This window comes from Meleagris gallopavo, chromosome Z (genome assembly GCF_905368555.1).
Source record: "Meleagris gallopavo chromosome Z, MGAL_WU_HG_1.1, whole genome shotgun sequence".
Classification (NCBI taxonomy): domain Eukaryota; kingdom Metazoa; phylum Chordata; class Aves; order Galliformes; family Phasianidae; genus Meleagris; species Meleagris gallopavo.
This window is the reverse complement of record NC_139435.1, coordinates 16,427,406-16,449,137: the sequence shown is the minus strand read 5'-3', so window position 1 is coordinate 16,449,137 and position 21,732 is coordinate 16,427,406. Positions and strand designations below refer to the sequence as shown.

The following is a 21,732-nucleotide window of genomic DNA, read 5'->3' as shown; positions in this document are numbered from 1 at the left end:
ATTAACAGAGGTTTAATATGCTTTCTGAAATGAACACAGTTTTGCTGGATAGCCAGAGAGCTGAACCATCCCCAGGTGGAGTTGGAAGCATCCAACCCAAATATGAAAAGAAGAGTTAGCTTCCAAAATAAATTGTTAAGAGCAGACATTTGTAGTAGACAAAGCCAAATATGTTTTCCCTCTTCTGCTTTTATATCAACAGATGATGGAAGTTACTTAGTTTATACTGAAAATGTTGGAATGCGATAGCTGGGGAGAGCTGTCACACCTGTGTTATGCTTTCCTGGTAGTCTAGACATTCCAGCCTCTGTTTATTCCTGTGGATCTGAATCCATCACCTGTGCTTAATACTGACGCCTGATGAAAAAAGTAAATACTCCTGCAAATGGTGTGTCATGTACATGCTCTTCTAACTTCAAACAGGTCTTTAATTCTCTTGGGTTATGTGAAGTACATTGGTGTCAAGATAGAAAGATTACTTTCAAGGAACCAGGTGTTCATTCTTTCAGATTTTTTAATAGACCTGCCCCTACCTCTCCGGCTGTTTTCAGCTATATCAGAGTAAGGAAGAGTGTATATTTGTGACTATGATGCTGCAACCTTTTCAAACATACCTGTGGAAGATGGTATCCAACTTCCTACAATGATAATTCTCACTTGTTGAAGTATAGTTTGCAGCAACTAACTCAGTTTACTTCTCTTGAAAGTAGATCTCAAGCCATCTTCGAAAAGCAAATTTATTATTTGTATTTGTTGATATTTAAATTTAAGACATTGTCTCCACAGTTCTCCCTTCTTTTCCTACCTCAGTCACCTGTCATCTTTCCAAAGCTTCAGAAGAGTACAATGTGCATTAGATGTGAGAAAAGCGCGGTCTCAGACTGACCTGATCAGGAAAATTCCCATCGTCTTTTCTTCTTCTCCACTTTAACCCGAAATGACTCCTTCAGGAAACATCCAATCCTTCTGTAGCCCAGTGGATCAAAGTGCTGTATTGTTGGATCTTAATCACATATGAATGGTTCCAGAAGGGATCAGAGCTCTCTTTGTTCATTAGAGGCTTCTAGGCCGAAACCAGTGCCAGCAGCCATAAAGGAAATATGTAAACCTCTATTTGGTCATTCAGTGAACCGTATCACTCTAGGCTTGACCTCCACTTCTTTGCACAAACTTCCTTCTGCAGGAAAGTGGCCTAGATCATGCTCTTAAAATATATTAATGCTAGCAATTGTGCAGAAAGTGTTTTCTTTTTTTTCTTCTTCTGTACTAATTTTTCTCCCCACAATTTCCTGGTTCAAAATATTCCAGTCTGAAGTAGAAACCAGATTTCAAAGTATTCCAGCTTTATCTGTATCAGATACAAGCACAACCTATAGCACTGTGGTATTTCAGTGTCTTGCAGTCTGTAGTGTTTAAAAAATAAAATCAATTCCATAAATCACTGTTGGCTGGGAGATGCAGTGTTGTCTCTTCTCTCCTCTCTGGTTTTGGAAGAGTGCCTGTTGTGAGGTTAGTAGCATGCGGCCAAGCCCAGTGCACTGTGGAAAGGTCTGAACAGTAGCTGTTTCTACCAGTAAAAGAAAAATAGACTTAAGATATGTTTGAATGGGCAATTAGTGATTAAATTAAATAGTACTATTCATTCACAAAGAATACTTATATGAAGGAATCTGAAAGCTTTTTGAATTGTGCACATTCCAATTTTATTATTTTCAGCAGACTGGGAATAATCATTTCCTGTTTCACCCTGTTTTCCTTCTCCTCACTTATCCATGCAATTTCTCACTTGTACTTACCATTCGATTTCCACAAATGTGTGATTGCAAATGAATTTGAGGCTACTGTGCACAAGTATGTGCAAACATCAAAGTATAAGAACACAGATATTTATAAAATGGGTTTTTGTTGGAGTGGATGCATGCATATCCTACCAGTTGGGATTTGTGATAGATAGATAAACTTTTTGTGAAAGAGAATTACTTGAACAAGTGCTTTTACTTCTCTATAACACATCAAGGTTTTGAGTCTTAATGAGAGTAAATATTGTTGGATATGATATTAGCAAGATGCTTCCCTACATTTCTCCTCTTGCTTCAGATAGACATTTTTTTGTGCAGCCATTTCAATAATGATGTCACTTTTCCTTTATATATAATAGAAATTGAGATGTTCTTGTCTGAGGACTAACATGGGTAGTTAGATGTATGCAGTATGGATTAAGTGCAATCCTACATCTTTATTATGCTGTAGTATCAAGCATTCATAAAATACATAGTTGCAATTAATCTTACTGCCATCTCTGTAGTAATGAAAGGAAAATAGAAATTAACAAGTTGAATGTCCTCCACAGTATTTGTGTACAAACACCAGTGGGGTGGTTACTCAGTTACCTTCCTCTAACTGTCATGTTTCAAAACATTATCTGGAGAAAAAGGAAAATCAAATAACTTAACTGAACTGGTTATGTTTACACATTAGGTTAGAAAATTCCTTGTGCAAAGTGAATGGTTGAATGTGTTCACAGAAATGGGACTGTTCAATATGTGAGTTGTAAGTGTACAGGCTATACTAGCAGAGCAATATATCTTAGGAAATAATTACTTTGGCTTTTTATCTTTATATAGGGTATCTGTAAACATAGACAAGGCTAGAGTGAAAGGATCTTCATGTTTTAACTGATACTTCTGGTAAAATTTATGAAGTTTACATGTTATCTTTAATATAAACGGATTATATAAATCCTACTAGATTTATTATGCTATTGTATGTGTTTTATATAAAATAATCAGAACTGCTGTCTCACCTCCTCCAAGAACAGATCCAAAGTTATAGATCCAATCAGCCCATCAGCCTCTAGAGTTTTTGACAGCATTCAGCTGCAGTTTTTTGTCCCACACTTGTTTTTAATCTAAACTCGGTTGACTTCATTTATATATTTTCTACTAGCTGCTGTTAATGCATTTTAACTCCTACCAAGGGAACAAATGAACCATTTTTGTTTTGTGTGAAAATTGTCACTGTTTCACTGTGACTTTGTGAATACTGTCCACCTGCAGATTCATACTTACTAGTTGGCAAGCATGAAACTGATGTTGAAGCTGGACTTGATTTTTTTTCCTTTCAATATTTTTGAAAGGAAAAAATATTTTTTACTGTGATGGATCAGACATCCTCAGAAGCAGTATGTTTCATCATTTGTATGTCATCTAAGTCATGTTATGTAGTCAGTGTCTTCACACCTCTCTTTACTTTCCCTCTCCAATTCCTTCTACACTGCCTGTGGTCTGACTGACGTGTTGATGACACTGTCCTTTCTATTAATCTGTCTACAACTTGGCTTATAAAACAGCATGGCTGGTGGCAGCCTTCAGTGGATGTTGAGTAAACTGCTATACAATGTGCAGCTCATTCAAAGTCTGAGGATTTGATTCTTCTCCAAAACTGCTTTTCAATGGGCAGCATAGTATCTTTTCCAGCTTTTCTGGGCTGATGTACAAAACACTTTATTTGTTACACTGATTTTTTTTTAAGCTGTTCTTACTGCTTTATCTCGTAATGAGGCCACTTTTTTTTGAGAGAACAATTGAAAATATTCCATTAGCAAGATACTAAATTTCAACTAGTACCAAATAGACTTTGCTTTTTAGTTTTAAGTTACTTAAGCATCTGTGAACTATTAGAAACATATCACTAGTATATTAATTCACTATAAGTCAATAGTAAAATTTTGGGAGGATGGGAGCAAACATAAGGTGTTACTTAAAAAATTCTATTCTGTTCAGTTATTATGGCTCAGTTATGTCTGTCTGTATTTATATGATCATGCTAAACATTCAAATCTAAAGTGCTACCAAAGAATGTATTTTTAGCAGTGATTTTCTATATATTCAATTCCAAGAGTTCACTGCAATAGATACTTATTTTTCTTTGAAATCTAGATCCCAGTAAAGTTGAGCAACTGACTTCCTGAGCTGGAGATGGAGGAATATTCAGTCGTCTGTTGCAAGTTACCCCCTTTTCATGCCACCCACTGCCTAAATGACATTAAAAAAATATGTAATTAGCTTGAAGTGTCAGGTGTAAAGCCACAATATAGTGCTAGTCTCAGAAAAATTATTTTTGGTGCTTGTAGCTGAAAGGTGTTCTACCTGTTGTGCTACTTTGGAACTGCACAGGCTGTGGTGGAATAACGCTAGGTCCTATACCATATATTTTAGAACAGAAATGGCAGAATAGTTCAATCATATTAAACCTTTCAATTACCTCCCTACAAATGACTATTTATTCTTCATTAGTTTCTCATTCAAGAAACCCTCAACCTCATAAAGTACTAACCCAATACTGAATACTGAAAACAATGCTTTATAATGCCAGATTTTTTTTCAGTTTATGCAGTTAACTTCTATGAAGTTTAAAAAATAATGCTTTAAAAGAATCAATTTCATGGTGAATGCGTCTAGTCAAACAAGTCATTTAAACAACATCTTACTCGTGTGTAGCAGACCGTTTTACAAGTAACTGAGAGTTTTACAAGCCTGTGTTTCAGACAGGATAATTGGTTGTTTCATATATGTGAATTTGGGATTTAAACTCATTAACTTCAATGTACAGAACCTTTCTTGGTTTGTATGAAGTGCTTAGTTACGTTTTTTTTTAGCTGTATTATTTAATTGTTCTTTATTAAGTAATACTGGATAAATAGTGCCAATTTCAAGAATACACTACAAGCTTTTACATTGCCACAAGTGGTCAGCAAACTTATCACATGGTGATTTCTAGTGTAAAGAAAATTCAAATAGCAATTGTAAATGTGCAGGTTTGAGATTTTTGCATAGGGAGCATCAACAACCCAAAGTCTAAAGAAATGATTGTACATTAATTAGATCACAATTTTGAATAGGTAAGTTATTTTGTCAGGGGAATGAAAGAAAAAGTTCTTAGAAAAATCTCATGTGTGAAGATATTTTAATCAACTTGTGTTAATCTTTTTTAATCTCTTTGTCTCCTTAAAAGTTTGTTTTATATCTATGTCTATATGTAATTCACTTCATCACAATAGATTCTTATTTGAGCATCATCAGTATTATTATCAGTAGACCTTGTTCAGAGGGACCGTAAGTTTTATGGATGCTGTTCGTCTGTCCTAAAATTTGCACATTTGTTGGAGAGCAGTGTGGTTTCAGTGTAACTTTCTTTTATGTTTGTGAAACTCTCAGTCTACAGCCTACTATTTCATCTTTTTTCTCAAAGTGTGGCTCAGGATAAGGTAGGGCAAGTGATATCTTGATGCAGTTGGTGAGGAATATTTATTTATATTAATCTTTTGTTTGTCCCTTCCCATGGAACCTTTTTACTGTAAGACTTCTCAAACAGAGCTATCTACTACAATCTACGGCAGTGGAAGGACTAAGGCTCCAAAAAGATTGATTCTAACCTGTTACCTGAAATTTTGAAAGCCAGAAGGAAGCTGGAAACCCGTAAAGTTCTACAGCATCTCACTGTGTTCACCATCTTCTCAAAATCCTTCCAGTCACCCCCAGCTTTTCCAGTAGTCATCTCTGCAGTTGTTTGCTGTTGCCCCCCAGCACTGGAAAAACCTCCATTATCTGGTTAAAAAACATCTTCTCTCAGTGCAATGAACTCCCTTTTTGCCCTCTTTATGATTCTTTGTGCATTTACTAACACTTTAGAGGTGGTGGTGAATTGTTTTGCACACGTCTGTTCTCTATATATATCCCTGACATTTTGTATCCATGTACTTTATGAGAGAATCTGAAAGCTGTGAAAGGCTTCACTTAGGCAATGTCCTGTTTAGGGCTTGAAGGTGTTCTGCCACATTTCTAGGTGGAAAGTTATTTTTTATCAAGAAATGGAGATAAATCTGGAGTAGCTGGAATACCTCGCTTAGAGCGGTGGCTTGCTTCCAAAATTTATTTATTTTGCTGTTTCTGATTTGGATTAGAAATAGTTAATTGCAGCCAGGTGGTTGCCATACAGACTGCATAACAAAATCTCCCCGCAGAGGACCTGAAGGGAGGGTGAAACCATCCACTTTTATTCACTCTGCTCTGTACCCACAGAATGAGTGTGATAGGCACGACCACTAATCTTAGGTGCGTTAGCCCATACTGTAGAACCACAGCTACTGCTGAATAAATGGCTTTTCTTTGTGTTCTCACTGCCTGTTGGCTTGGAATGCTCTCAGCAGTGTAAATGTGAGGAACCAACCACAAAGCCCTTGGAAACTGCCCCTCACTATTGACACAAGAATACGTGTCCATACAGTGTTGTGAAGCTTTGCAAACGTGGGCACAGAATACAGATGTTATTTATTCAAGTACGAGATGTATGTACATGTTCAGGCACACACAAATGAATCATCACATATGCACTTCTGCAGAAAATACTGTTTAACTGTTATCTGAACAGAAAACATGCTATTTGCAGAAGGAATGTCTTTATAAGAATTAATACTTGGACTTTTGATTATTCTAAAGGTTATTTTGACATTCAGCACCACAGATAAAAGATATTTTTGTTTTCATTTTTGCTAAAACCAGGTGTACTGTGGCTCAGGGTTTGTTAGTAGCAAAGCCACAATCTGTATTTAAAGATAACATATTTTGCAGCTGAAATCAGAATACTGTGTTCTTAATATTATAGTCTGAAGTAAACAGTGAATATTTACAGTCTTTAAAACAAACAATAAAAGAGATAAAACTGTGAAAGACTCATGGATATCTGCTCAAAAGGTCCTATGTGTGGAATCTTCACTAGCTATTTGTGTTTTTTAAGTAATTTAACCAAAATGTAATTTAAAAAGCTGTAAAGTTAGAGGGTAAAGAAATGGTAATACGTAGTAAAAGGTTTTAATAGGTTTATTATAAAATTATTTTTGTATATGCCCTATTTTTTGAACTGATTTGGGCACTGATTAAAATTTAAACAAATTATTCTAAGTTGAAAATGATCTAAATTCAATCAGTTATTCTAGAATATCTTAAGAATATGTTTGGATATGCTAAGAATATACTTGTATACAAATTTGTTCTAACTTACAGAAAATGAACATTTCTGTCTCTTTGTAATATGCAGGGAAAATGTGATATTTAGATGTCCTGCACTTTAATCAATGATAATTTTCAGCTTTATTCTTAAAGATTTTGTATTCTAACACTCTAAGTGAGATTTCTTGGTAAAAAGAACTGATGCTGCATCTCCACTAAAGCAAGGCATTGTACAAGCATGCATCTGCCACTATCTGCTGCAACCCAAATTAGTTTGGATAAGAACAGATAGCTGAGGAATGAGTAGGAGCAGTGACCTGCAGGATTAGTGATGAGGTAAAAATGTGCAGTCCAATACAGAAAAATTGCAGTTTAATATTATATATGAGAATCTGATTTTTGATTTCTGCTTCACTTTATTTCTTTGTACTAAATTTAAGACTTAAAGGTGTGGGCACTTAATTCTTATTCTTCTGTGCTTTCTTTGCACTTTTTTTTTTTTTTTTTTTAAAACCACTTCCTCTGTTCTTGTGGTTTCACTCATCACTTAGGAATGGCTTCTGTGTTGCTCGCTTTGGGATTGGATATTTGTTGTCCAGCCCCGTACTGTTTGTATGAATCTTCATCTGGAAGTCTGGTTTTCTCTGCATAGGTGTACTACTACTACCATCCTCATGTTGTCTGTATGTTTTCCAGGTATATGAAAAATACATTATTAGATAAAAAGAATATGTTGGGTGAATAAAACATGGAAGACAAAGTACAGGTGTATCCTTTTGCATGGTAAAGAATTGCATGAAAAAGAGCAGATAGGTGCTAGCAGCCACTCAAAGCCTATCTTTGCTTTCATCTAAATACAGTGCCTTATGCAAGCCTCGGTAGTGCCGTTGAACATCCAGCAGTTTTCTGTCATTATCTGTCTTATAGTCATAGATCTATCCTAACATAACTATATGTACCTGTACAAAAAAACCCAAACACTTACATGTTTAAAGTCCTCCACTCTCTCCATCCTGATAAATTACACAATATTTTGTATTTTACAGTAAGCACCCCACTGTATGTTTCTTCCAGCTCTCTAACTTGCTCTCCTTTCCTCTGTCTCACACTTATATTTGCCAGGACTGCTTGCTCTCTGTTTGGAACAGCATGTCTGTGCTGACTTGCCAGAGAGCCTATTTCTTCATTCAGAACAGTTAGGAATCTTCTCTGAAACACATTTCTTTAAGCTGTTACTTATAATCTAAAAAGGGTGATGTCTTGTGGCCACTCAGTATTACAAGAATGAAAAAGGGCACCTGTTCCACAAGCCACAGTGTAAATTATTTTGTGAAATATCTGTGTAAGAAACTATTCCTCTTTGTAAAGACTCATGAGACAAAATATCCACCACGTATATTATAAAACTAAGTACAAAGCACAGTTGGAAGTGTTTCAGATAATCTTTTGCAAGAATCAGAATTAAAAAGTTTGGAAAGCTGTACAATTCAGAAATGCTGATTTCTAAAGCATCTACCATTACCTGTGAGGAGCTGAACAAAAAGTCTTGTGCTTCTGTTGAAATCTTGTCTGGATAATCTGCTTATCCTGCTGCCAGAGACATGCTGGAGAAACTAGACTTGTGTTTTGCTTTTGCTTCAGCAGGTCATACTTCAGCAGACATCAATCAATCAATCAATCTATCAGTAAAAGAGGTTCAGTGGCATGGTTCTGGTCATCATGGTATGCATTTAATTGATTTATTGCAAATGTTTGATGTTGCACTTAGAGACCTCGTGTTCAGTGGCACAGCTCAGCTGGCAATAAAATATGTAACTTCAAGGAACTAGGGTTTTAAGAACGTTTTGATGGTTGGTAGTGTTTTTAACCTCAAATTGGCCTTTCTGGAAATAGTTCCATGCATGAGTTGCTGACCAGGGCTGTTCCTGGTCCTGCTGTCCCCAGCAGCATCCCCATCTCTTCCCATCAGCTGAGGAACTTTTCTTCTTGTCCCTGCTGGGTAAGAAGTACCATGTGGAGTCAATAAAGATGAGGTATGGGTGTTTTAGGAGGAGTATGAGACACGGGTGCATTACAAGGATCCCTTTAGACATGGATGAGATCACTTTTCTGAAGAAGCATACAAATAGTCACGCATGAAGTATCATTATAGGAGGATATGGAATGTCTCAATAAGAAGAATAAACGTATGAAACTTCTAACAGTTGTGCAGGCTTGACCAGCTGTTCTGGTCAGACAGGAGGCTTTTTTTTCACCAAGTGAGGTGTCAGATAAAGAAGTGATAAAGAAGTAACCAGCAGATTTTTAGGGAAAGGCATGCAACTGTTCACTTGTTCAGCAGTGGATTGAACTAGTTGATTTAAGATAAAGTGGCTAAATATCCTTCCACTCACTCTTATAAATCACTGCATATTGAGAACATGATCAGTAGAAAAGCATGTGTAGCAGCAGAAGAGACTGCAGCTTGCAGTCCAGCACAGTAACATAAACTAGAGTAGATTTCAATACACTTTTTAGCATCAGTGGTGATTTAAGCCATGGGTTGCACTCTATGGTTAGTAGGTCAACATTTGTGGTTTCTATTTAATTTGCAAGAATTTCCTTTCTTTTGTTTTCTATTTTCCTTCTTTAGACATAACTTCTTTTACCTCTAATACTATCCTTTTCCTTATTGCAACTGTTGAAAGCTTTTTTTGTTTCTTTCAAAGTCTTCTGTAGCATTATAAATATACTCTGAGCCTCTAATTATGGATGTTTTTTTTCTGTGCCACCTGCAAACATTTTACCTTTTTAGCTGCACAGTTGATTTTCTTTAAGTTATTCATTTTATGTAGTTTCCCTTTTTAAAACTTAATGCTATGTGATGGACTTTTATGGCTTTTTCTCTTCTCCAAAGATACTGAATTTGAGCCTGCTTTGGTCACTGTTACAAGCAGCTCTTCTGTTGTTCATGGGCTCAGTGCTCAAAATTACCTCTCTCTTGTGGGTTTTCTAAACAGTTGCCCCAAAAAGCAGATTTTTGTGATGTTTGTGAATGTAATCTGAGCATCGCTGGCCAGTGAAACATTTGCAGTGTCAATATGGGAAGGTCCCATCTCCCATTATTGTTGCATTTCTTATCTGTGGGGATTTGGGATAAATGAATGAAACATTCCTTGTAGTTAATATATGGATTCAGCAGGTTAGGTAATTTTAGTTTAATTTATACCTTCAACAAAGCAGAAATACTTGCCTAATCCTGTCAAAGACTTAGAAAAAAATCAGACTAGTAAGGAAACTGACATGACTGTGCAGCTTTTGATTAGATTTAATGTGTGATTGTTACTACAATTTGTAGCATAGTGGATGAAAAATATTTTATTCTTAAATTATCCAAATACAGCCTGGTAAAGTAAACAATTGCTGGCATCTTGAACTTCTTTTCAGCAAATTAGAGTGTATTGAAGTCTTTTTGTGTTGACGAACTTTGATATTAAATTTTTTAATTCAGATGAAAAACAATGTATTGAAGCAGCTTTTTTTCATCTTGAAAGACAGAAATGACTCTATATTCACGTGTTCTTACAGTATGTAAGTTTTCCTGAATCTCTTGTGCTGCAAACCAGCTAGATGAGGTTCAGTAGTACCATATATAAAAGCTTTCAGCCAGGACTGGTAAATCAGTTTACGTAGATCAACTTGGTAACATCAGTTCCATGCTGCTGTGCTAATTTACCCCAGCTGAGGTTCTGGGCATCAATTCTTTTATTATGTCTTGACTTTTGCAGCATATAGGTTAAGCAACATTTGATAACCATATGCTTAATGTACTGTGCCAACAGAACAGGACTTCAGAAAGTGGGGTGTGGGAGGAGTAGGAATAATTGCAAAAGTGTATTGTTAGATTTTTTTTTACTTCAGAATGTGGCATAAATGCAATGTTAGCTTCTCTATAAAACAAGGCCCTCATATGGAGTCAAGACATACAGTGAAATCCTGTTAAATAGTAGTAAAGAAGTCTTGAAATGATGTGGATTTAATTGATTATATTTTCTTCTAAGGTTATGTCTTAAAAATTCAGCAGTCTCAGTAAACACAAATGCAAAGTGAGTATGTAAATGTATGTCTGATGTGTCAGACATCTGAAGCATTTTTGAGTCTTAATATTTTGCTTCAGCATCCATGAGTAGGCAGAACTCTTTTCATCAGTTATGCAAGAGAGCAAGACAAAAGAGCTCCTCTTAATAGCTGCCCTCCTTCATACTTGTGCACTTCTAGGAGCTGTAAAATAGTTTACTGGTGCTTACCTTGTTAGGAAGGGGCTACCAAGGTATGTAGTCAGAGGATTTCAACTTCCTTTAGATACTTTAATGATTAATGTACCTCCTCATAGGAAATCTGGCAGAGGACAAGTATATATGATGGCCAGGCCAAAAGCAGCTACAGAGCAGTGAAAAGAAAGTGGATGGAATGCTGAGAGCATGCTAGTGCTCTCAGAACTCAACTGCATAAACAGCAGCAGGCATCTGATTATGCCAGTCTATTTTTGTGTTGTTTTATCTCTTATATGTAACAAAGGACTCAAGTCTGAAAACAACTTGTTATTAGAACTGATTGATGGGAGAAATTGTAGTACATTGCAGGTGAAAATATTTGTGCCTGCAAACTTATTTCTGGGACTTTCAAAATAGTAGAAGCCTGCAAGTGATGAAATAGAGTAACATACTACAAAGTGTCTCTTAGCTTGTAGAAGATCACTTCTGTGCTAATTCTGGTTTAGTTAGTTATTACTTGTTATTTTTTCTGATTTTGCATTAGATTTTTCTCTGTAGATGTGAAGAAAATGGTTGATATTTTTCTGATTGCAAGGAGTTGTGTTTTTATGCTGTTTTCAAACCTCCACTTAATGAGTATTTTAATTTCAGTATTCATTCAGACTTACTAATGCAGAGACTGTGAACTGTTCCTTAGCTGTGTAAAACGATGACAGCACATTGATGATTTTGTTACACCTTGATTACACACCAAGAAATATTAAAAAATATATCTTAGTCATCTTTGGGCATCCAAATAAAAATGTTTCTGGAAAATTTGTCTTATTAAATCAATTGATACTGTTTGAGTACTGAAATAGAAATTAGATCTTGAAGTCTGCAGGCACTGAAATATGACTTGAAGTCCTTGTGTTTTTCTTGGCTAAAGACTGCCTTGGGGAGCAATGTTGAATTTGCTCACAAATGCACAAGACTCAGGGCAAGCCTACTTACTGCCATCATTTCCTTTTGTATGTGTTCCTACATATTTAATGCTTTTAAATCCAAGTAATCTCATTAAACATAATAACCTTTTCCTAATCATTTCCTCGTATGGCACAGCCTAAGTTAAAAAGCATATGTAAATAACATTGCAGACAGAGTTCATCGAGCTCAAGGAGCTGATAGCAATTGTTTTCCAGTAGAGGGGGTGTGGTAGACATCCTTGGGGTTTTGGGTCCGAAACATCTCAAGTTACTCAACCATATTTGTCAGCTTAACACCAACAGGCTGCTCCATCAACTAGCTGTGCTGACACCTTACTTTGTTATGTTCCTGTGCCCCTTTTACTTCCTCCTCTTGTTTTGCAGTCAGGGAGGCTGTTACTGAGAGAGGCAAGAGAACTTTCTTTCCTGGCTTGTTGAATTCTGTGATCAGTGCCACTATTTAAAATATTAATGGGAGTAAATTCAATTTGGTGTCACTTCAGCTGCAAGAAATATTATCATGTATTACTGGTAGAGATTATTGTTTATATTCTCATCACGTACAATCATGTCATGATATTAGTTATTAATATGATACTGTGTCAGCAATGCTAAAAAGTTGATATTAAAATAACAGTTGTTGCAGACTCCATTTTTTTCTGATTTGTTTGATGTGCAGTGAGTGCCAGGTACTGCTCTTCATTTTCTACATTTTTTTTCAGACTACTACTGATAGTTTTATGCTTTGTTAGAAATACATTTGAAAAGTTTCCATCTATATCTTCATTAGGGGAAGCAGAAGTTCAGTTCTCAAAACCAAATCACTTTTTCTAATATTTGTTAATAGAAGCTCTACTCCGAAATCTTTACTAAAAAATGACAAACCTTCTTCCACATTGCCACGGTTGAATTCTGATTTGTGTGAGTTGATGCAACCATAGTTTCTTCTATTATAATCCATTATTCAATAAATAGACATGTTGTGTAGACACTAGACAGAACTGTATAGATATGCTGCAGTTCGTTTTTTCTCCACTGCACACGGAGCCTTCATGCTGTGTGGCTCCAGTTGACTATCTAGGGAGTCTACTGCCTACCACACTATGAGCAACTGTTCCTGTTCCTGCTCATGTGCATGCTTGTGGCTTGGTCTGCAGTAGAAGAAAATTAAGGATATTTGGCAAGAATTATACAGAACAAGAATATGCAATTTAAGCGAGAACTAAATATTTCTGTTAGCGTGCTGACAATAGCACATATTGGTATAATTTTGGGTTTAAAAACTGAATGTCTATTTTGTGCTAGTCTATTTTTGTGTTGTTTTAGTCAGCCATGAGTAGGCTTTTGGATCAAATACTATCAAAGGCTGAAAATCTGATGAAAACAGCTTAAGGTAATCTACTGACCAAAATGGCCTGTAAACTCTTTTTCTAATAGGCATTTATATCACCTGTAGTGTATTTTGTCAAGGCATATAATCATTCCAAAACTTGCAATTCTATACTGCATTATAATGCTTGCCTCCTTGTTGCATATTTGCTGCAGAAATAAAACTTGTTTTATTTTTTACTAGTTTAATTAAAAGCCTTCTTTATAGGCATTATTACATATTGTTAGAGAGCAGCTAAAAGCTGATGGAACATGCAAGATTTTGAATGAAAACCATCATGTCCCACATATTTTTTATTGTTCTAATCACATTGGTGTGCTAATATTCTGTGCTGAATTTTAAAAACTAACTGATTTTGGAAGAATTTTGCTATGAAACATGCAGCTCTAACATTAAAGTTCAAATGCAACCTAGAATTTCTTTATTACATTTGCTATTTAGGCTATGCTTTTGAAAACTTGCTTTGTGTGCTTTGCTCTTTGCCTTAAGTAGATATAATTCTTCCCCAGACCTCCCATGCTGTTAAACGTATGGGTAGAATGGTAGCTTGCAAACAGGTCACTCACCCCTAAAGAAAACACTTTCAGGTCACAACATATAACCTATATTATAAGAACAGCTGTGGATAAGATGCTAAAAATGAGGCTCCTGATCTTTTCTGTATTGTTTTTGTCAATTTGTGTGTTGTTTTTTTTTCTTATTTTTTTAAGATGTGAAAGAGTGTGTGTGGTGGTTGTAGTACTAATACATCGATCTCTTTTGTTTTTCCTTAATAGATCAAAAAATACTTCGAACTTGAGCCACTTGCACGTGGAAAGCGCTGGATTCTTAAACCCTGCTCCTTGGATGATATGGAGGCAGTAAAAGACAGCTTCTCCCTTCTAATAAACTTGCTGGAGGAGAGAGACTTCGAACCTTCAAGAATGTGAAACACAAGAGGGAAGAGTGATTCTCCAGGCATCACTGTACCTGTTCATTCTGCTCACAGATTACTTATGGTGTGGTATCAAGACTGTGATGTGATGTTCATACACAGTGCAGAATGTCCTTTTGTTAAAATAAATACTCTGTGAATCAGGTACATGACTATTTCCAGTAAAGTCGTCTACACTACTGAAATAGGGAGTTCCTGTTTGTTTACCACTAGTTCTGCACACACTGCATGTTGCTTTCTTGCCATCATCCTTGGTAGGAAATTCTGCACGCACAAGAATAACATAGTCTGTAAAGGTGGCATTCTACTTGCTACCTTGTTTTTCAAAAATAACTCATGTCTTAAAGATTTGTGAGACTAATCTGTCTGTTAGCTTGTTTACTGACCCCACAGTATGGAAAGCACAGCCACTGAGAACCTTAACATTGCTGATACCTTGAAAGTTAAGTTGTTTTATGTCAGTGCACAGATTCGTCTGAAATTTTACTAAATGAAAACACAGTGGATGTATTACATGATTCCTCTCCTTAAGCCACTGCATAACCTTGTCAAAGGCAGAACCATTATTTTGCTGGAAGTTCCCTTAAAGGGAAATTTGTACACAGATGTGTGCAGGTAACAGTATTGCTGAAGAATAGGTGGCATAAAAAGGTGGTAAGAAGAAACAATGTTTTTAGAAAATATACAGAAGTTGGCTAAACTAGCAGTTCTCTAAACTAGCAGTTTTTTATCAGAGAAGCAAAGCAAATTTCTGTTAATTCATCTGTGGAGGCTTTATTACTAGATATAAGTGTGACTGATTTTAAGTAAAGATTGCCTTCTTTATCACTCATTTATAGTATGCTATTGTTACTTTAATGGTGCCAAGGTACCATAATGAAGGGCCTTCCAGTGTTTGTATCATAAGCTTCTCCTTTCAAGGGATTATAACTTGTTCTTTCAAACTTCCTCTGGGCTACATGTTACTTAGAAGACAAAAAAGTATTCATTGGAAACAACATTTGTAATATGTTTGGAAAAATCCCATTTAGTCCCAGTAACACAGTGCATACTTCCTCTTTCCAAATTTTCCCCATTGTAGATTTTCAGGTTTTTTTTAATGACTTTACTTTTAAAACCTTATTGACTGATTTTATTCTTTAAAGAAATATGCCATGGTTCACCATGAAGTCAATCACAACAGGGTATGTGCAGATTGATCACCAGGCGGGTGCACACCTTGAATGTTGTGCCTTGTGCATGGATGTCTTTGTACACAAGCTGTAGTGACGTGTCAGTGGTTCCTCATGGATCCTGCTTATGTTTTGAAACTTGTAACTCCTGTTGCAAGGCTTTAGGCAACATATCTTTCCACTCCAAGCATTTATTTTTTAAGTTTAAAGTTTATTATAGTTTCTTATTAGTTTATTTGAGAATAAGAAAATAGTAAGCATTAGCTTTTAAAGGAAAAGCCATTTCTCTATTTCTTGCAATTATGCTCCTTGTTAAACAAAATGTTTTTATAGGTTTTTGGTTACTTTTCCATATCCTTGGATTTCTTGTATTGCTCCCTCAGAACTATTTCTTGCCCAAATGCATGGCCTGATAGTTACTGTTTTAACTCAGTTCCTACTATCAGAACAAAGCTGGAAAACCTGTTAAGCTCATTGTTTGACTTTGTGACAGAAAGGCAGAAAGTTTTGCTCATAAGCATGAAGGGCATCTCTTCTTGCTTCGTTTTTTTTTTTCTTTTTACTGCCAGGCCAATCACCCCATTGCTTCTACTCTTGGAAATATCCAAAAACTGGAATTACTCATTTTAAAGCACACAGACAAGCTCTCTATGATAGTTCAAGCCTCTTCGGCTGTAGAAGCAACTTGGTTGCTCATCAGTTTCTATCCTGTGGGTTAAGGAGTCTCCTTTACTTCAATTTGCAGAGGAGATAGATCTGATGTGCAGCCTTAGCTTACATGAGTTTAGAGATTACAGCATCCCAAGATTTTCTTCCCTGATTAGGGAAAATGACAAGTAGAAAATGGTGGGGAGGAGAAAGAGGCTTGTCTCCCAGAGAAGGAAGGCAATTTGACAAAAAGGAAGGCAAAGAGGTGGATTCAGAGCTTTTACTGCTTTGCCATGGAACATTAGTTAGGAGACAAAAAATTAATTCTTTCCAATTTTTTCCTCTTTCCTTCCCATTTTGAAATTATGGACCAAAAGTACAAAAAATTGAAGGAATCCCAACTGTATCACAGTATTGGAACTACACTTATTTGTACTATTAGTGTTTCTGGTCCGGTGAAATTGAGCAACCTGAACTAGTGGTAGATTCCCTGTTCATTGCAGGGGAGTTGGACTAGATAACCTTTAAGGGTTCCTTCCAACTCAAATAATTCTATGACTCTAGGATTCTATGACTTCATAGTTCCTGAGTTTTGTATTTTAGTCATGATTTCCCAACTATGCACTGTTGGAAGGTGCTACATGACTAACATCCAAAAGGCCCACCTAACTAGTCAATGAGAATACAGCTTTGGCACGTGCCAGTGTGCAGCTAGACTGGACCTTTTGATGGTAAATACTTTTTCTTTATGGGGATACCAACTGCACAGTAGCAGTGATTTATTTTTCAAAATAACTTTAAATATGCTTTTTCTTACTAATATAGTGATCATTCCTCACCGCAGGTTGAAACAATACCTCATAAATGCTTAAGGCTAAGACCAACGCTTAACTTTACTTTGAATGTAGTTCTGTGGCTTTGTGTTGTGGATGGACTTAATGGATATGTACCCTTTTACTGTCTGTGAACAACTTCATCTTTTTGTGAAAGTATTAAAAATACTTATAGCAGTACACATCACACTTCGTTGTCTAAAGTGTTTTGAATACTTTGGCTATGGCAGAATATGTAAGCACTGTGAGCACAATGCAGATTTTATTTGGATGACTAGTCTCAATGGCATTTTCTTGGTTTTGTTTGGTTTGTGTGTGTGTGGTTTTTTTTTTAATCTTTTCACACATGCTCATCATTTAGATGAAATAAACTTGGGCTCTACTTTCCATGCAAGTTCATTAAGGAGAGAACACTGTCTTTTTAAAAAAGATACTGTGCTTTAATGTTCTTTAGACATCTGTTAAATTACTTTGTGTGTATGTGTGAGTGCGTGTATGTGTATGTGCCCACATCAGGCTTCTTCTCAGAGCCGTAGTTGTCTGCAGTGTCTCAGCCGTCAGAATGAAAACATTATCAATCAGTATCCAACAACAGCTGGTTTTGACAAGCTTCTGTCTGCTGCTTAATGCTTTACAACTTGTCAGTGCAACTTTTTTTGTCTACTCACTTTGAGCTGATAATTTTACTGCTTCCATGTTGTGTCCTGTACTTGTACTTCTAGCATTTGTATGGAAAAAAGTTAAATCTCAGTGCATTTTGACATTATTTCTTGCTGTACAATATTCCACATGTATCTTAGCTTGCCTCTTCAAAATGCGCTATACAAAAATCTGTGATGTATTATTTCATTTAATTTCTTGCATTTCATTATATTTATAGAAGTTGCAGATTTTTGTACCGTATTAGTTAATACAGTTGCCTTTTTGTAATGGCAATTAATTTATATTACAAAAGTTTGTATCTTTACTGTAGTTGAGAGTATTAGTTAACTGCCATATTATCTTGACTTTATACTAAAAATACAGTGTCTCTACGCAAAAGTTGATCCATTCAGGTGGACAACTACTAGACATGAGGAACTTGTACTGTTTGTGATTTATACATGATTTCCACTATCAAAAAGACAAAAAGAAAATAAACACTGTGTAGAATTGAGCTGCTAAGTTTGGATTTTTTGAGTAGTAACCAAGTCTAGGGACCTGGCGTATTTACTTCAGTAGGGAAACATGAAAACAGTTTATTTACTCTTAGATTAAAAAATAAATAAAAAATGATTGGAGCATCATCACTGCAAAATTATACAAATCTACACACTTAGATATATGTGAAAAACTAAAATTTCCAAAAGTTAGCTGACTTATTTCCAAAGTAAAATGTTGCTACTTGAGAAATATACCTGAGAGATATTGCAGACTTGCTGGAACAGAAGCTGGTGTAATTTTTATGCATTTATTCTATAATATTAAACTGAGGGACTTGTTTACATGACTAGAAATCTTCGACATGGTATAATACACATATTGACATGACATAATACTTACACAGAAAATGCTCCAGAATTTGAACAAATTAAAATACTATGGGAAAAAGAAAAGCTTCTTGGTGCTATGCTATAAAACATTTGAGCAGAAAGACACTCACAGCTGATGGAATTACAGCACCAGGAGCTGGTCGGTAGGTTTCTGATTCATCTCCTGAATTATGCTTTTTCAGAATTTCATTATTTTTAAATCTGCATCAACTGAGATGGAAGCAAAGGATTTGTAAACTCAGAATATTTTCTTCATTCTTATATGTCACATAAATAGGAACTGAAAATCTGCTGATCATCCCTCATTTGATAGCTCTTTAAAGAATTTTCATTAGCTCATTAGCCCTTTGACCTAATAGTTCAAACAAATAAAAACATCTGTTTGCGTCAGCTGTAGGGTTAGTCATCCAGGGCCTAGGTTAACACAAGGATGAGAGAGATATCCTATCTGAAAGGAGAAACCATTCCTTTTTCAGTATCTGCAGCTGAAAAGGAGCTCTGAAATCACCCTGTAAGGAAGTAGGATTGCTGATTTCTGTTAGATGAAGATACAAGGAAAGATCATTAGCCTGCTCAGCCCTCATGGGTGAACTGACTAATGTTATTGTGTGGGTTGAACTGAAGATCAAGTCTAATTGAACAAGTAATGAGACATTTATGCTTAATGCTAGCTGCTTTTAATATATTTCAGCTTTTATCACAGCTATATTTATAGAAACTCAAGATATGTTGTCTATACTGCTTGTTCATTCACCAAATTTCATAGGAAAATGTAGTACATGTTATTTTGGTTGGTTTTAATGGAATATATTCAGGACAGACTCACTTCTGTGTTTATGCATCAAATATGCTGAACGCTTCTGTTTATGATGGCTTAAATATGCCTTCATCATTGAATAACTGAAACTGTCTACAAAAGGGTATATGTTCCAATGTGAATATTGAGGTTAATTGTAGTCTGTACAGCTCCAATTTTCTGTGGCAGTTAGCTGGAAAGAACACAAGGGGCAAATGTTAATCTGTTTGTCTTGTTTACAGTAATCCCAACAACCGTGCACAGCAAAATGTCCTGTACTGATTTGGGATAATCACAAAAAATGAATTCGGAGTGGAAAGTGTGGAGGGTGGAGATGATGAATAATCCATGCTCAACCATTCCACTATTGTGGGAATGGAGGACTTACTGCCTAGCAGTTTCTTGATTTTTGGTTGGGAGAATATTTGTAAAGAAAAGCTTTTATACAGTTGATTTCTAAATACAGCAACATTTCTTCTTGTATGAAAATTCTGTTTATATGCCCCTATGCTAGCACAGGCATGTATACAAGCATGCACTATAGCTTTCTATTATGCTTCTGTGCAATATGAAGAAAGCAAGTCATAGTTAATTTCCTTAGCTCTCACTTTTAGATTGTAAGCTAAAACTAAGAAAAACAAAATACAGCAGAGATCTATTTTATCTGCCACCTTTAAGTTGTGAAATGCTGTTGTTCGTTTTGATTACTATGCCATGTAGCTATGATTTATTGCAGTTCAGTGTGCCCTGGGAAGTATTTTGCATGTATTAAGTAAAACAAGATAAAAATTAATTATTTTGTGGTTTGGCAACTTACATGTATAAAGAAATGCCCTCTTTCTAAGGAGACATTTGCCGTTGGAGTATAGAAGTCTCATATTATTGCTCTGATGTAAATTACTGCTAGCTGAAATGCTCAATCATTTAAATCCCAAACAAAAGATCCAATACTGGATGTTGTGAATATCTTGCATAGTTCCAAAGATAGTGTGGAAGAGAGAGTAAAATCATTACATACCTGTACACATTGCAAAACTGAACCAAATTTAATGACAAAGCACAGCAAAGTATTTGCTATTTTAACAATGTGACAGTCTTGGATTTGGAAGCTTGGTCATTTTTTCAGGATCAAAAGAGCATTTTGCAAAAAGCTTAATTTTACAGCAGGTTACATTTTGGGCTTGTGAACTTTGCTGCAGTCCCTTTAAAGCAACAATTCCTGTGTGTTAAGGCTGGCGCTTTAAAAATCCTTGTTGTATACATTCTGCTAGCACATGTTAAAACAGCAGCATTTCCTTTGCAGTGGCACCCCATCTCATTTCCACTTTGCATACTCATTTTCCACTGATAATACATCTTGTTTTTTTTTTTTAAACAAAAGATTCTCAACATTTCATAGAAAACTTTGTGGGCTACCATGTGGGATGGCATAGTCTTAGAGAAGATTATGATTAGAAATAGAGTCAATCTTTTTTAACCTATGCGCTAGGATTGCATTCAATATTACATTCAATGACTGTTGTTGCTGCCAGTATTAAAATCCTGAGTTTTTAATGCTTGTAACATAGACATCTATTAGCAGAACTATGTCAGAATTATTTTATTGTAGCAATCGCTTGTGGTGTCGTTGTAAGATGTTCAGATTCAAGATGTGAATTGGATTGTAGTATTTAGAATTAACAATCATTAAATTGCAGTATCTGGGAAATTTTCTGTTTAACAGTGAAGGGAACGATGCAGTCTCATCACTGCCTCAGTATTTATTTCTCCACAGAAGAGAAATGTGCACTCATTGTCAAAAATGCAAATTATAAAAGCTTTAGTCTAGCTTTACTAAATTGCTTTCTTGCTGTCAAGATAGTTTAGGTCCTCCTTGGTGTACCTGTATGTTAGTTAAAGCTGAAAGAATTCCTTTAAGTTTATGAAACTATGATTAAAAACAAGCAAAACAGATGAACAGAAGATGCTAGTTGCCTCTTCTAAAAATATTTTTATGCATGATTTGCAGGACTGTGACTGATGGAGAAAAGTTCATTGTTTACCTTTAAAATTTAGATCATGACCTTTTGGTTACAGTAAATACAGTACTGCAAATCTGGTAAAGTAATCACATATAGTAAAGGTATTGAGACCATTTACTTCACATTCCTCTCTATTAGCTTCCACAATTAACATGATCCACAGCTGAAAAAATAATTCTGG

The 21,732-nt window shown here is 35.6% G+C and overlaps 1 protein-coding gene across 4 annotated transcripts in view; it reads left to right on the top strand.

Moving 5' to 3' along the window:
* ARL15 (ARF like GTPase 15) overlaps nucleotides 1-18,358 on the top strand; it is a 223,884-nt gene extending 205,526 nt beyond the window's left edge. For 2 of the 4 annotated variants that reach the window (XM_085212800.1, XM_085212801.1), the window contains one exon: nucleotides 14,392-18,358. In XM_085212800.1, the coding sequence (XP_085068926.1) occupies nucleotides 14,392-14,544 (153 nt within the window). In that variant the 3' untranslated portion in view covers nucleotides 14,545-18,358. Of the gene's footprint in view, nucleotides 1-8,651; nucleotides 8,730-14,391 lie in introns of those variants that run through there. The other 2 variants (XR_014880321.1, XM_085212803.1) reach the window with 2 other exon arrangements.
* The last annotated feature ends 3,374 nt before the right edge of the window (nucleotides 18,359-21,732 follow it).